Source organism: Helianthus annuus, chromosome 13 (assembly GCF_002127325.2).
Source record: "Helianthus annuus cultivar XRQ/B chromosome 13, HanXRQr2.0-SUNRISE, whole genome shotgun sequence".
NCBI lineage: Eukaryota > Viridiplantae > Streptophyta > Magnoliopsida > Asterales > Asteraceae > Helianthus > Helianthus annuus.
Window position 1 is genome coordinate 20,641,895 of NC_035445.2, and position 16,892 is coordinate 20,658,786.

Here is a 16,892-nt window from a genome sequence, read left to right on the forward strand (position 1 = left end):
ACAACTATTGGTGGGTTAAAAAGTTAATTTTCTTTATCAACTATCATGCCTTAAAGTCAGCATGGTCAACTATGTGAATGCTAATCAGTCCTTTCTCCTGCCGCTACCATATTGCCGTTCCCGCAATTTTACACTATTAATCAAAACAACATTGAGTAATTAAATGACAATTGTAATTGCATAAAAAATCATAGATAAAACACCATCAAAATTAAGAAACATCAGCCAACACACATTTGAGATTTAGCAAATCCGAACACTTATGGGTGTTTCTGGTGTAGCTGGTGGTGATGGCTGAAGAGAATGATCACAAAATTAATTTAAATCCAAATACTTTATAACAAATAGAAAATATTATAGGGAACATCACCAACTCCAAACTAACTGCTTGTTGTTTATCCCTTAAAATAAAAAATAAATCAAAATAAGACGATTTAGGGAGTTGAGTGAATTAAAAATAAACTTTCTCCACCTTTCAACCTGTTTGATAGGTTCCTTAAATACACACTTTTTTACTTGACCCATATGGGAACATGTAGAAATTCCCATCTCTTTAGATAACACTATTGATCTCATTTATTATCATTACAATGATTCCACATTAAATACCAACATTCTTGATCTCATTTATTTACATCATTCCACATTAAATACAAACAATGATTTGTACATGACTGAACATGTAAACGACCACTTACTCCAAGTCTTGAATATCGAAATTCATCCTCTTAGTTTCTTTTGGAGGTCGGCCAAAGAATTCAAGATCTTCACACCAAACCATAGATCCAACAACATCTATATGATCACATTATACAACAGAGTAAGTAAAAATTTCTAATTTTATGTAGAAAAGACATGATTACAAAATACACTACCAACACTCAAAGATTTTACTGCCTCTCCTTGAAGAATATCTTGATAAGCTCTGAAGTTGAAACCATACTCAACACCTTGCCAATCTCTCACAGGTGTAATAGTTGTGCATCGATAAAAGTTGATTTTATATTCATGTGCTACAACTTTATATAAATCTTTATTTTCACCCACACCAAATTTCGACAGAATAACAACATCATCTTCTTGAAGTTGTCCATAAAATACAGGTATCAAATGACTTTTAATGCCTCCTTGAATCTTAGCACCCTAAACAACATTTAAACAAAATATTTCTTAGCATACAAACCTACAGTCTCTGATACAATGGAAAAACACAAATACAAATTACCTTTTCATCAATGAAGATGAGATCCATTTTATAACCTTGATTCCATTTTCGGATGATCCTCGCTTTCATGTGCCACATATCTTTCCCAGGATTCAAAGCGTTAACAAAACTAAAATTGTTACTCTCAACTGATGTTGACATGCTTCTAATTCGGAATTCGGAATGAATTCAAATTTCAAAATCCGAAATCAGAGAAGTCGGGAGCGTGATCAAATATGAGGAGGGAAATGAGAAGAAAAACCTTATAAAAGAAGATGATTGACAGGAGTGAGTGAGTGAGTGACATGCATTAATTGCAAATTACGTATTCCCATGCATTTTGAATTTGAAATTACCGGCATTTAACCTCTGCTGATATAATGGCATTGTATGAACCTTCAACCTCTGCTGGCTATTAAAGTATAGATGGATATGGGCAGTGGTTTTCTTGGTAGAGGTTCAAATGTATTTTAAAGTGATTTATATGTTAAGACTTATGATACAATAATGACATAAGAAATGCATTGTTGGACAGCCTCTATGGCTGCCACATCAGCTTTTCTTATGTCAGCGCGTTTTCTCCTTTTATAGATAGTAAGGTAGATAATAGATTAAAAGTTGATGCACGGCCATTGTTTCGTTTATCATATGATCATAGAGCCAATGAGGTAGTGGTAGAGTGGTTGGGGAAAGAATTGGTGTTTCTTGTGACCCAGGTTCGATTCCTACTCTTCTCGTTATTTTCTACAGTATCCAGGTGAAGAGAGAATACGGGTGGTGCCGGTTCGACTTGGATGGGAGGCGAGGTTTTAATTATTCCACTGTCGTGCCTTCGGGCGGGTGGAGGTCGGGTTTTCGTGCATCCGAGGAGAGCCAAGGGGCTGACGCCGACCGAGTAGTCGACCTTGGCCACACCACCTGGTGTCACAGTTATTGACACGTCGTATCTTTCAAAAAAAAAATATGACCATAGATATAAATAACCACTATATAACCACTATAGTAGTATGTGGAGGGTTCAAATGAGAAGAAATTCTTTGTAAGAAGAAAAAAGAAGAAATTTCAACCAATAGAAATGCTTCATTAGACTTCATTTAATATTTGTACTTAATGTAACTATAAGGGTATATTAGTAAACTTACATACATCATTAATTGGTAGTTTCATCTTTAATAATTAACTATATTAAATTTTTAACTTATTTTTAAGATATATATTTTTCACAAAAAATAAAAATAAAATTTCATTTATAGTGTAGGATAAATACGAGGCGTGTAGGATAAATTACGAGTTGTGTATGATAAATTTCAATATGTGTTGGATAAATTTCGAAATGTGTAGGATAACTTTTGATGTGTGTAGGCAAAAATATTTAGTGTGAAGTATTATAGTCTTAATGACTAATGAATTAGTCAAACATAATAATAAATGAGATGAGAAAAAAACTATTTAATGTTTACAATTATACCGTTTTATTCTTTTTCTTCTCAATAAAATTTTCTTCTCAAATGAACCTTTCACATAGTAGTATAACACCGAACAAAATAACTAGTATTATAGCCTATTAGTTTCATAATTTTCTAGTATAATATAGGAATGTTTCCAAATTCATATTAAACAAAAATAAATATTTAAAATAACTAATGTTTAGTTTTTAAAGGGTTCAAATCAAAGGGTATATGTCATACTCATTTATGAACAAAAAAAATTAGTTATAATCATAAGACAATTTTATTATTATTTTGTGGAAGTTTTATAAAAGCTTCACGTGTGTAATATTTAAATACTTACATTAGTATTTATTATTTTGTGGAAGTTTTTAAAAGCTTCACGTGTGTCATATTTAAGCGTCTATTTGGTATGTGGTAATCAAATGAACTGGGTAATGGAATGGACAAGAAAATGGAATGAATGAGGTAATGAAATTGGTCATTACCATTCCATGTCTTGTTTGGTTACCTTGTCAGAATGGAATGAATCATTGCTTCTTGTTGTTTGGTAGGCAAGAAAAGATGAAGGAATAGAATTGGGTGGAGGTGGTCAGTGGTGGGTGGTGGCGGTGGTCAGTGGTAGGCGGTGATGGTGGGTGGTGATAGGTGACAGATGTAGCGACAGCGGTGGTGGTGGGTGGTGATGGCGGCCGTGGTACCAGCGGCGGTGGTAGCAGGTGACGGCAGAGGTGGGTGGTGGAGGTGGCGATGGTGGTGGCGGCGGTGGTCAAAGGTGGTAACGGCGGTGGCGGTTGATAGCCGTGGCGGAGGTGGGTAGCGGTGGCGGAGAGGGAGGGGGTGGCGGCGGTGATCGAAGGTGGCAGCGGTGACGGTGGCGGCGGTGATCGAAGGTGGCAGCGGTGACGGTGGGTGGCGATAACGGTGGTGGCGGGGACGAAGGTGGGTGGCAGTGGTAGCGGAGTTGGTGGCGGTGATGGTTGCGGTAGCAGTGATGGTGTCATCGGTGGGTGGCGATGGTGGGCGTGGTGGTGGTGGTTGGAGCTGGCGGCGGCGATGGTGGTAGCGGTAGTGGTGACGACGGTGGGTTGTTGCGGAGGCGGTGGTGAGTGGCGGCGAAGGTAGGTGACGGCATCAGGTGGCGGGTGGCGATGGTGGTGGGTGGTGGCAACGGTGGTGGGTTGTGGTGTTGTTAATGAAGGTTGAAGAGGGAATGGAATGGAAAAAAAACAAGGGGGGTGGATAGAATGATTTTGAGGGAATGGAATGCATTTTGGAATGGGTGATTTCATTCCATCGACCAACCAAACACTCTTTTCTTCATTCCATCGTAATAATTTTTTCCATTCCAACTCTCATTCCTTCATACCAAACGCTACCTAAATACTTACATTAACCCATTGTAAATTATAAATTAACAACATTGTGGTGCATAGTTAAGTTGTATTCTATGTTTAGAGATGTTTTCAAAAGAAAATTATATAATTACACTTTTATCCCAAAGCTACTTTGGTTTTTTGCTTTTAACCCAAAAGCTTTCTATCTTTGCCAATTTAACCTCACAATTGTTTTACTTTCAACGTTGGTACCCTACACTTTTCATAATTCGCAAAATGTTTGTTTTACTTTTTGTTCTAAGTTTTGCAAGTTAACACGGTGTCACGTATGTGTGTGGTTTAACGTTTTTACGTTTTGTTTTACGCTTCATTCTAAATTTGCGAGTTAACGCAACGTGTGTGTGTGGTTCAACGTTTTTATAGCCGTCTATTTTTTCCCGTTTGATAGGTTCATCGTGACGCGCGGGTCCTAATCGTCTTAGTTATTATTTTCCACGTTCTCCCAATATCTTTAAATACGCGTGGATCGTTACATAAAAGGCAAGCGATAACCCATATGTTCGATATTTACAAGGATCCTGGACATTAGCACTATGAACTCGAATTAATTTGTTTGTGTTTTACTTATAATTCTCCATTTGAATTTTGCTAAGTGATCACGCCGCAACGCGCATTGGCAAAATTACTAGTAATAATAATAATATTAAAAGGAAATGATGTGATTGGTTGGAGAAGGTAGTGCATGTGCATGCTTGTGTCGTTGGCGTCGTTAATGGAATGGCGCTTGTGCCCTTACGCCCGCGAATGGCGCCCTAACATGGTGTTTAGAGCAAGGGCGGAACTATAGTAATATGAGCCGTAGCACGGGCTACGGCTCAACCCCGTATTCGTAGTGCTTTTTTTCTGGTTTTATATAAAGGATGCCCCTAAAAATTCGAGGATACCTCTAACCAAAAAATATGATACTTGATATTACTAAAATCCCATTTTTTTATAAGCTCAAACATTTTCAACCCGAAATCTTGTAGAATAATTATGCCCGAATGATAAAATAAGCCCAAATTAACAATAATAAAATTGAAAAGAGTCCCTAAATATAATTAATGAAGTTAGCCCAAGGCGCAAAACGATATTATAGTTGAATAAGTGATCTTACTCGTCTTATGGTGGAAACCGGAACACATAGTTCTTGTCCTTTGGTTTATCAGGTAGTGAAGCTAACTTTGGTTTTACCGGTCGCAACCGCAACCGTTGAAATATTTTTTTTTTCTAAATTGAAGCATGTCAAGACGGATTTACGCAATCGAATGAGCCTGGAATATTTGAACAATGCTATGGTTTGTGCGGTTGAAAGATAAACTTTTGATAAAGTAAAAGGCGACGATATGATGGAACGATTTCAAGCTATGAAAATGAAAGATGACACATCTATTAGGTATTTGTTTTACTTTATTTATTATTGTTTTTTTTTATAATTGCCCGGTATATTTTTTTTAGGAATACCCCTCAATTAGTGGGCTAGTTCCGCCACTGGTTTAGCGTCCAGCCAAGCCTACATGTCCCCTAGCGCCGTTCACAATGATATGAGGTAATGGAATGAAGTGGATCATTACCATTTCATGGACTGGTTTAGTTACCATGTGGGAATGAAATGAATCATTAATTTGTATTGTTGTAGGCAGGGAAAGACGAAAGAATAAAATCGATTGTAGATGGCGGTGGTCGGTGGTGGTGGTGACTAGTGAAGTGCGGCGACGGTCTACAACGGCGGGTGATGGTGATGGTAGCGATGAAGGATGAGAGAGGGAATGAAATAAAAAAAAATACATGGGGTATGTGGCTTGGGTTGGGGCGTGGGTTGGCTGAAAACGTCCAAGCCACCACCCCGGGGCCTTGGGTTGGGGCGTGGGTTTGGGGCGTGGCCCCATTGGCGTGGGTTTGAAGCCGGGCGTGGGGCGGGCCAGTAGGGCTAGTAAGGTGACATGCGGGCTCTCAATGGCCAAACCAAACTCATGCCCCCCAACCCAAGCCCCATCATACCCCATAGGCGTGGATTTGAGTGCTGGGGGGCTCCCATTTCACGTGTCAACAAATGCCCCAACCCAAGCCCCACCATACTCCATATTCTTATAATGAAATCTCTTAGGGTGTAGGGAGTGGTTAAACAGGTGAAAGTGATAAACTTTAAAATGGACCAATCAGAGAGTGCCACATCAGAGAGGAGAAAAAGTTTAAACTTTGCTGAAAAGTGTTGGCAATGGTTAGAAACTTGGTAAAGTGGTAAACTTTTTATAAAAAAAAAAGAAAAAAGGTGTGATTGGTTAAAAATGGCATGGACCCCACTCCCCCACACACACTCTCTCCTTCCCTCATTTCACCGCTTCGGCAATGAAACACCGATTGGGAATGAAACCGTGCGGCAACATTGGTTGGTGGTGGTGTACACCGATCGGCAAACCCTTTCACCGATCGTTTACCGCACCCACACCGTATCCCCTTATAACGTTATGTAATGGGTGATCCAATTTGCGCTTGACCAACCAAATAAATTTTTTTCGTTCCTTCACAATAGTCCGTGACATGCCATACTCTCAGTTATCCTATCAGACATGCCATACTCATGACAGCTTTTCAGTTACTAATATAATAAATAATTAAATAAAAAGAAAAAGAAAAAGGTTTATCATCCAATAATCCACGAATACTTGAAGTAGCTAGAACAAAACCCATCGTCTCCCTCACTCCAACCCCACCAAAATAATAATAATAATGTCTGCACAGTCTCCGTCATCCCGTCCCGTCGGCGGCACCGAATACAGCTGGTGCAGAGCCGTCCCCGGTGGCACCGGCATTACTGTATTATCTTTACTCTTCTCCACACCCCCTAATCTCCCCCATCTTCAATCCTGCATCCACAAACTCCAATCCTCCCACCCTCTTCTCCAATCAAAACTCATTTTCAACCCCTCCACCCACCAATTCTCCCTTCACACCCCCTCCAATCCCCCCACTCTCCAACTCCACACCCCCTCCAATCCCCCCACTCTCCAACTCCACACCCCCTCCGATCCCCTTCAATCCTTCTGTCAAACAATCGAACACGAACTAAACACAAACAGTTGGACAACTTTTAACAAACCCGATCAGGTGACCGAGGCTGACGTCATGTTTGTTACCTGTTACAGGTTGTTGGGACAAGAGAAGACAGTGGTAGTGTTGCGGGTGCATACGGCGGTGTGTGATCGGGCTGCGGCTGCGTGTTTGTTGAAGGAGTTGTTGGGGTTGTATTGTGATAAGGAGACTGTGAAGGAGGAGGGGTTGGGGTTGGGGTTAGCGGTTGAGGATTGTGTACCCGCTGGGAAGGGGAATAAGCCGTTTTGGTTGCGGGGGAAGGATGTGATTGGGTACTCGGTTAATTCGTTTCGGTTTTCGAATTTGGTGGTGAAGGAGAGTGGTGTTCCGGATTCGACTAGGTTTGTTAGGTTGAAGATTGGAGTGGAGGAGACGGATCGGATTCTTAATGTAAGTGGTTTTGTTGCTTGGTTGGTTTGATTACATATGCGAGGCGTTTGTTATTTAAAAGTATTAAATTCTGTTTGTTAATAATATTTTAACACATTGCAATCAGTAGTTTAGTATTTGTTAAAATTATTAAATCTTGCAATCTATAGTGTTTTCTTGGCATTTGGCACAAGAAGGATGGTTAGTCTGGATTCCACATTATATGGTACATCGTACCGAAGCGATCCGAAATGAGCCTACCCCTCCTCGTACCAAATTTTAGGGACCTAGCGAATTGCGATCCCGTTTTACGTTCCCGTACCGGAGCGTAACGCGAACCATGTGACTATGGACTCTGGAACATGATCTATTACAGATGTGTAGTTTGACTTCTGAGGTCAAATGTACTATTTTTCATATCCAATTATGATATATATGTCTTTACCATTTTTCCTCTATAACTTTATATTTATTGAATTTATCATAAGGTTCACCGTCGTTTGGCAAATTTGTTCAAAGAACTAACTGAATTTACATCAAATTTGGGGATTAAAAGTAGTAAGATTGACCTTAATAGTCAAAGCATACCTCTTGTTTGATGAGGAGTGATAGCATCATTTAAACAATGCGCTAAAAGCTGGTTTTTAAAGGCTATTAATCTCTGGTACTTGCATTGTGACATTAATTTTTCAGGGCTGCAAATCAAAAGGGATCAAACTATTTGCGCTGTTAGCAGCAGCAGGATTTATTGCTGCTCATGCTTCTAAAAACTTTCCTGATGAAAAATGGGAAAAATATTCACTTGCAACTCTCATCGATTGTCGTTCACAACTTGATCCTGTTCTTAGTGATCGCAATATTGGTAAGATTCATTTTCATGTACGCTGCTTAAATTTACATGTATGCATTGTTAAAGATAACCCATAATTTGTTTTTTCTTCGAATTTTCTCATTCATAAGTAAATTGGCCGAAATTACAAACCAATATTGACTTGTTTGACTTAAACAGGATTTTACCATTCGGCCCTCATAAATTCCCACGATGTAAAAGGAGGGGAAGATATATGGGATCTAGCACGAAGAATCTATACAACCTTAGCAAACGCGAAAAACAACAATAAACATTTTACAGACATGGCCGACTTAAACTTCCTTATGTGCAAAGCTATTGATAACCCGGGTTTAACACCTTCATCTTCTTTGAGAACCTCGCTCCTTTCTGTATTTGAAGATCCCCTAATTGAAAACACCAATCAGTTACATAAAGAAATCGGTTTATTGGATTGCATTGGTTGTTCTTCCGTTCATAGCGTGGGTCCTTCACTTGCAATCTTCGATACCATCCGTGACGGGGAGCTAGATTGTGCTTGTGTATATCCATCTCCAACACATTCAAGAGAACAAATGCAAGATTATGTGGATCATATGAAGAAAATTCTTCTTGAGGCTTGTGTTCCTCAATGAAAATTGTTGTTATAATTCATGTTATGTGGATCACAAATTTGGACTTTGATTTACAGTTTCATATGCTTATACAAGCTTTATGAACTTACCAATTACATATAAACAACAATAGAATATAAGGAGGCTTTTCAATGATTTTGTCCGTTTGGGTCGGAGGTTGTGTAGGGAAAATGTCTTAAAGAGTTTAGGAGAGACGATCGATGATAGTTATTTTTTAACAATTGATCAAAGCACAAGTGCACATGTTAACAAAGCTACGTCACGGTTTATTTTTTTACTTTTATAAAATGACGTGTTTACGGGTTTGGTTATTTTAGTAATGTTCTATAATGTCTTATAAATTTCTAAATTACTCTTGTGAAGTGCTTATTTTTATCTATAATAAAGGTCAAATACAAATGATTTTTTTTTTTTTTACCGTGAGAAACAAATTGATATTGATTGTCGGTATAGTTATGTTAAATAACGAATCAAACTATCAAACTGATACCGGCCAAACATCGGTGTCAGTACCAACAATTGTTTTTCAAGTGTCGCCCTCACCGGCTACAAATGCGAACCTCCGTCGAGATCGGTAGATGCGACTCTGAGATCCGGCCACAACTGCGAGCCTCCATCGAGATATGTCTCTGATCCAAGGGGTTTGTCATCAGTGGGTTACTTTAAGTGGAGTTCTTGTTACAAAGTTGTAACGATGAGAAAGATGGTAGTGGCTGGATTTAGATGATAGTTGTGCCGGGTGGTGATGGTAGATGGTGGCAGGTGGATGAATTAGGGCTTCTTATCCCTTTCTCACTCACTATATATATGGATTAAGTGTTTTATTTATAATTCTTATAACAAAAGGGTAAAAAGACACTTATACCCACAAGTACAACACACATGACAAGATTTAACTATGAAAAGTAACCTGGTTGGTGCTAAAAAACCTATGGTGTAATGAGTTTTACAAATAAAAGATTCTGACTGTAATTATTGAAGTTTCGTTGCAATCTGATATTAAGGACAAAAAGTGTAATTTACCCTAAAAAAAATATTTTTGTTAGAATGCCCTTTTTGATACTCGAGTTCTTGACGTTGCTTTGAAGTTATGAAATTCGTCATTAAGCTTTATTTTTATGTCATGCTTTATGTTTTGTTCAGATACGATTGTGCATTTCGTGCTTAAATGGCATGTATAGTTTGATATCTATCATGTTTATGTGATGGCTTATTGTACACACAAGCTGTTTGATAAAATGCTTCAACCAAACTACTTCAATTTGATGAGGTCTAGATTCCTTGTTCAATCCCTTTTTTTTTGTAACTGATTCCAACTGTTGACTCGGTCAATTGGACCTGTGTTGTTGGTTGTTTTCTTGATTTAATCAATTTAGTTATAAGTCACACATACAGGGCAGTGAAAATCTCTAAAAGATAGGAAATTATAAGAAAAATGGCTAGACATTAACAAACAACTATCAGTAGTTTGATCACGATTGCATTTAGTATATGTATGACTAGAACTTTGTACTTAATTTTCATCCATATGTTTTGCAGGACGGTAAGAAAAGAAAACCTTTCCCTTGGTATTTTCTTACTCGAAGCGAGCCCATCTTTCGTTCTGTAATCATTTCGTTTTGTAACGTCAGGAGTCTTGACGACGCACTCGAGGTATTTGAAAAAACGCGTAAACTAGTTGATGGGGTGACTTTTAATTGTATTCTTGGTGATTTGTGTGATTCAGGAAGAACATTGAACTTACCTATGTGCAGCTCAACAGAGGAAAGATGCCGACGCAGACAAGAAACAAAGAAAAGCGAGACAGATCTGTGAACATTTATTTCACACAAGTTTGGGGAAAGACCTGTTCATTTAAATTGGACTGCAGGAAAGTGAGAATTGGACTGAAGATAAGCATTTAGAAAATGTACTCAAAATCAATAAATAAATATTTTTTAATTTAAACAAGGCTCTTAAGCATGACCTCTAAATTAAGAAATAATAATCTGTGAAGTTGGACTATTTTTACAAGACAAAAGCATCAAGACATTATACATTGTATCATATAATGATCAAGATACTTGTCGCTAGGTGTAAGTAAGCGGAAATTTTCATGTAAAATTGGATTATTTTACAATAAGCGATTACCTTGTTTTCAACTACCACAATAAGTAATCACCTCCCAAACATTCTCTGAAATCTAAACCCACGAAAAAACAAACCATCTTTCCATTTTCATATTTCAAATGGCTATTGGTGAACTCTTTATTGGAGCGTTCATCACTGTGTTGTTTGAGAAGCTGGCCTCTGCTGGCTTGATCAGGCTGGCTTGATCTGCAGGACTCTATTCTGAGCTCAACAAATGTAGTAACACTTTGACGCAGATCCAAGCTGTGCTGGTGGATGCAGGTCAGAAGCACATAAGAGATAGATCCGTTCAACTGTGGCTAAACATACTCCAGCATTTGGCATATGAGATAGACGATATACTCGATGATTTAGCCACGGAAGCTATGCGACGCCAGTTGAATCAAGAATCTTATGCCACCACCACCAACAACACGAGTAAGGTATTAAAGTTCATTCCAACCAAATTTCATGCTCTTAAGTATGGTCGTAAGATGAGTTACAAGATAGAAGGAGTAACTACCAAATTGTGTGATCTCATCGAGGAGAAAAAAACTTTTGGGATTGAATGATAATGTTGAAAGGTCAAATATTGCTAGTAGACCACTAGAGGAAAATCACTAGCTAATTGACGAATCCAAACTTTTAGGTCGGGAAGGTGATAAAGAAGCATTGTTGGGGATGTTGCTGGGAAGGGAATCTTTAAGTAGTCCGACTCAAAACGTAACCGTAGTGTCCATAGTTGGTACGACTGGGATTGGTAAAACCACTCTTGCCCAACTTTTGTACAATGATATGAAAGTGAAGCGTCATTTCTATATCAACCATATGGAGACAAATTGATGGAGAGCTTTGGTCGGGTGTGTTTTGAAGAACTAGTTTCAAGGTCATTTTTTCTGCTTTCACCAAATGATAAATCACGATATACAAACAATGCATGATTTAAAAACGACTTGGCTATGAGTGTTGCACAAGAATTCTTTTTTATGCTAGATGTTTACGATAGGAATGAAATTCTGGAGAAATTCCACCACCTTTCATTTATCCGTGAACAATACGGAGCTGAGCATACAAAAAGTTCAAGGCACTACAAAGAGCTAGACGTCTGAGAACTTTATTGGCCACGTAGGTTACAAGGTTATGTAGTTGGGAATTGGGATGCATTTTTCTATGTTTCTAACAAGATTTTTATAGAACTACTTCCCCGCTTGCAATTCCTAAGGGTGTTAAGCCTAGCTAATTATAATATCACAGAGGTTCCACTGTCCATTGGTAGTCTTAAGCATATGCGGTACCTCAATTTTTCCAACACTGAGATTGCACGTTTACCTTAACAAGTCGGTGACCTTCTAAATCTCCAGAGCTTGTTGGTGTAGGGATGTTATTACTTATCTAGCTTGCCAAATAGTTTGGTAAAGTTAATAAACTTGCAGCATCTTGACATTAGTGATACTCCACGATTAAACAAGATGTCGCTAGGTATTGGTGGAATGACGGGTCTTCAAACTCTATCCAGATTCATTATTAGAGGAGTTGGTGAGTATAGAATATCCGATTTGAAAGGTCTGTTGCATCTTCGAGGTCAACTTTACATTGAGGGGTTGCACGAAGTTAAAGATGCATTACATGCGAAGGAGGCAATTGGAATGGAGTGATATTCTCGGAATGGTAAAACTAAATATGAAATACTTGGAGAGTTGAGGCCTTATGAGAAGTTGAAAAGCCTTAAGATTGTGTACTACATGGGAACACAATTTCCTAGTTGGGTCGGGGATCCAAAATTTGATTGTTTAACCCAACTTACAACTTTACTAACCAACTTTATAAACACTTGACGATCTCCGCATACCCGTAAATTCTTTATCACAAGAATATCCTGCTCAACTTCAGTTATCAAAAGCGCGAACGCAATAGCCAATCTTTCACCATGAACCATGTCACCACTAGTAACATTTATTAAATCATTGAGTCGACTCAGCATTGCGAAAATCTCATCTGTTTGTGGATGATTATGATCACCAGCTAAAAATAGATGGGTTCTTCCTTTGTGTTCAACATAACTATCAATGCAGTTAATGCGGTAAAATAGCGGATAGCGGTCAAGGTCTGCTATATGATATATAGTTTATAGCGGTGGTATAGCGGTGATATAGCGCTAATTTTTATACCATGCATAATTTATGTATATATATATATATATATATATATATATATATATATATATATATATATATATATATATATAAATATATCTCTGAAAAATATATATAAATTCACAAGTATGAGGACTAAATATAAACTAATGAAGATGGAGGGGGTATATGTTAAAATACCCAAACTTAAATAATACTAAACATCCTCACTTTCATCATACGCCGTTTTCCCACTCCCTATCTCTTCTTCACTGCTGCAAGAGGAACGGTCGCATCCACATTCACACTGTTCCCATTCCCAGATACACATTCTTTAGACGATGATGATGATGGATGCTCTGTTCCGGTTACAGCAGGGAAGGTAAGGTTCGATCAGCATGTAAGGTTTGATTCAGCAACTTCGATTAGCCACCATTTCTTCTCTATTATTACCTAGCAACTAAGGACCAAGCAATACACTCTTCGACTTGGGTTTTTAATGAGTTGAAGCTATAACCGCTATATAGGTTTCCAAATAGCGGCAAATAGTGGCCAAATAGCGCCGCTAATAGCGGAACCGCTATAGGCCACCGCTATTTGGACCGCTACACACCCTGAGGTCCGCTAACCGCTATAGCACCGCTATTGACTGCTTAGATAACTATAACCCGGATCCTTCCTTAGCCTCTTCTCTGTCATCATAACCCGCATGCGTAGAATACCTTCCGTATTGTTGACTTCCGTGTATTAATTCGACAACAAAACATAATACCCGATGTTTGTGGGCTCAAGCTTAATCACACGGTCAAATGCATACTCGGCTAAGTCAACGTTTTTATGAATCTGGCAAGCACCCAAAAGCGATCCCCAAACCGAACCATCCGTTTATTAGAGTCTCCAAAGTATATCTGAGCAATGCAAATCTGTTAATAAATCGATGCATCATTTGTTTTGTTCCTAAATCCTTAAATCAGTTCCCATTTTCATTCACAAATCGAAAGTTCTCTTTATAAATACGGCAGGGTTTTAAAAATGGGTATCAAACCAACAAATTTAGGAAGATGGGTTTCAAAATCTATTTTCATTCTCATTTCACCATACAAACACTGTTGAAGCACAAGAACTGGTCAACGGAGGCCAATGATTCCCGCATGCCGTAGTAAACTGACAAAGAAGTGGTTACGGGTCAACTTGACCCGAGCGTAACACTCATATGCAAACCATTTGAAATACAAGGTACGAAAACAATAATCAATTAAATCACCAGTAATCTTTACATGAACAAACACCATCTTTGAAATGGTGAAAACGGGTCGGATCTCTAATAATAAACCGCCTGTCTACAACTTTACTAACCAACTTTATAAACACATGACAATCTCCACAAACCCGTAAATTCTTTATCACAAGAATATCCTGCCCGACTTCAGTTATCAAAAGCGCAAACGCTATAGCCAATCTTTCACTATGAACCATATCCCCACTACTAACATCTATTAAATCACCGAGTCGACTCAGCATCGCGTAAATCTCATCTGTTTGTGGATGATTATGATCACCAGCTACAAATAGATGAGTTCTTCCTTTATGTTCAACATAACTATAACCCGGATCCTTCCTTAGCCTTTTCTCTCTCATCATAACCCGCACGCGTAAAACACCTTCCGTATCGTTAACTTCCGTGTATAAATTCGACAACAAAACGTAATACCCGATGTTAGTAGGCTCGAGCTTAATCACACGGTCAAATGCATACTCTGCTAAGTCAACGTTTTTATGAATCTTGCAAGCACCCAAAAGCGCTCCCCAAACCGCACCATCGGGTTCCATCGGCATTTTGTTAATAATCATTTGAGCATCATCAAGCCGACCCGCCCGGCCCAAAAGATCCACAACACACGAGTAATGTTCCGGGCCGGGTTTTAACCCGTATTCCATCTTCATTGAATCAAAATAACCCAACCCGATATCAGTTAATCCTGCATGACTACATGCAGACAAGACACTGACAAAAACTGGCCCGTCGGGCCTAATGCTGGCCTGTATCATTTCGTTAAAAAGATGGACTGCAGTTTCACCATCGCCGTGCATACCATACCCGCCTATAATCGCAGTCCATGATACTAGATTCTTTTCTACCATGCTATCAAAAATTTCTTGGGCTTTTGTTAGATTACCGCATCTAGCATACATGTTTATCAAAGCATTATTCACGAAAATATTGTGTTTGAAGCTACTATTTTGTATCTTCTTTTCTACGTCTACACCGATCGTTTGCGCACCGAGGTGTGCGCAAGACGATAGCACACCAACAAGCGTTATCGGGTTAGGATCCAAACCCAACGACTCCATTTCCCGATAAAGCTCCAATGCTTCGGTTGCATACCCGTTTTGCGCATACCCGTTAATCATAGCATTCCAAGTACCCAACTCTTTAACCGGTACCCAATCAAAGAACTTTCTCGCAAGTTCTTTCGACCCACACCGAACATACATCGTAAGCAAACAATTCGCAACACATAAGTCAGCATCCAACCCACATTTCGCCACAAACCCGTGTAAAGACTCCGCAAACATCAACCGTCCGGGATCATTACAACCCGGAATCAAACCAAGCATGGTAACCGCATCAACCCGAACACCCAACAACCGCATACGACAAAACAATTCAAACCCGGTAACAAACCTATCGTTCCGGGTATACCCAGCAACAAGTGCATTGTAACAAACTGTAAGTTTCTGCGAGTGAGGACTTTCGTCGAACAGTTGGTGTGCATCTTCAATTAACCAACATTTCGAGTAAAGGGATATCAAACCGGTTTGTACAAAAGGTTCTGAGTGACACCCAGTTTTGATGATGTGGCAGTGGAGCTGGGTGCCGGAGATTGGGAGTGATAGGAGGGCGCAGGACTTGAGGAGGACCGGGAAAGTGAAGGCGTCTGGGGTCGAACCGGACCGGAGCATATGGCGGTAGAGAGTGAGGGATTGTTGGTAGTTTCCGTGTTTGGTTAGCTCCCGGAAGTGGGTGTTCCATGATGTGCTAGTGGGGTAAGTTGTGTTGCCGACGGTGAAGGGAAGGTGGCGGGAAAGGAGAGTGAAGGACTGTTTTGTCATAGCATGAATCTTTGAGGGTGCTTTCTGCATAATTTGTTTGTATAGTGATCGTTATTGTTTTTCGTTGGCGGAACCATGATTTTTAATTGGGATCATAATAAAATAGACTTTCGGCCAAGATTAATAGGCATCTTTAGAGTAAATTACCGTTTTAGTCCTTGAGATTTGTCCTAAATTACTATTTTGGTTTAAATATTTTTTTCTTCTCTAAATCCCTGATTTTTCCCATTTATTGCCAATTTGATCACTTTGCATAATTCGGTCTAAAAACCCTACTTTTAACCAGAGGTATTTTTGGTATTTTCATTATAAACTTTTCTAACTTGTCATTTTAGTCCAAACTTATAACACAATATATACTCTCTCTATCATCTCCGATATCTTCTTTCTATCCTTCTGTGACTAAAAAACCACCACAACTCCTTCATAGCATCCACCTTCACCGTGGTTTCCTTAAATGTCTTAAATATTAACTGGTTTATATGAGATTTAGTCCACTAGTGGAATTAGAACTTTTTATTTGGGGTACTAATAATAAAATTTAACTTCGTTATTGCACACCAACTAGTAGGCGGGTTCGGGT

General features: G+C 38.9%; 3 protein-coding genes and 1 long non-coding RNA gene across 4 annotated transcripts; 2 read left to right on the forward strand and 2 right to left on the reverse strand.

Annotated features, from left to right (window-relative positions):
• Nucleotides 1–3,182: 3,182 nt before the first annotated feature.
• On the reverse strand, nt 3,183–3,656 carry LOC110900461 (extensin-like). Its single transcript, XM_022147348.1, has one exon. It carries the CDS (start codon nt 3,654–3,656, stop codon nt 3,183–3,185), a length of 474 nt encoding a protein of 157 aa, XP_022003040.1.
• Nucleotides 3,657–6,675: 3,019 nt separating this feature from the next.
• LOC110897449 lies at nt 6,676–9,089 on the forward strand. Its single transcript, XM_022144198.2, has 3 exons — nt 6,676–7,511; nt 8,184–8,352; nt 8,500–9,089. The coding sequence occupies exons 1-3, from the start codon at nt 6,759–6,761 to the stop codon at nt 8,952–8,954; spliced, it is 1,377 nt and encodes a 458-aa protein (XP_021999890.1). The 5' UTR covers nt 6,676–6,758; the 3' UTR covers nt 8,955–9,089.
• Nucleotides 9,090–9,818: 729 nt separating this feature from the next.
• Nucleotides 9,819–11,121, forward strand: LOC110902440. Its single transcript, XR_002571110.2, has 3 exons — nt 9,819–10,224; nt 10,494–10,607; nt 10,681–11,121. It is a non-coding gene; the product is annotated as an uncharacterized LOC110902440 (long non-coding RNA).
• Nucleotides 11,122–14,432: 3,311 nt separating this feature from the next.
• LOC110897450 (putative pentatricopeptide repeat-containing protein At3g11460, mitochondrial) lies at nt 14,433–16,425 on the reverse strand. Its single transcript, XM_022144199.2, has one exon. It carries the CDS (start codon nt 16,337–16,339, stop codon nt 14,456–14,458), a length of 1,884 nt encoding a protein of 627 aa, XP_021999891.1. The 5' UTR covers nt 16,340–16,425; the 3' UTR covers nt 14,433–14,455.
• Nucleotides 16,426–16,892: the final 467 nt, after the last annotated feature.

Coding starts and splice junctions, on each gene's coding strand:
- LOC110900461 (XM_022147348.1), bottom strand. CDS start 3,656: ATGACACCATCACTGCTACCGCAACCATCACCGCCACCAACTCCGCTA.
- LOC110897449 (XM_022144198.2), top strand. CDS start 6,759: ATGTCTGCACAGTCTCCGTCATCCCGTCCCGTCGGCGGCACCGAATAC. Junction 7,512..8,183: donor AGACGGATCGGATTCTTAAT/GTAAGTGGTTTT, acceptor TTAATTTTTCAG/GGCTGCAAATCAAAAGGGAT. Junction 8,353..8,499: donor TCTTAGTGATCGCAATATTG/GTAAGATTCATT, acceptor TGACTTAAACAG/GATTTTACCATTCGGCCCTC.
- LOC110897450 (XM_022144199.2), bottom strand. CDS start 16,339: ATGCAGAAAGCACCCTCAAAGATTCATGCTATGACAAAACAGTCCTTC.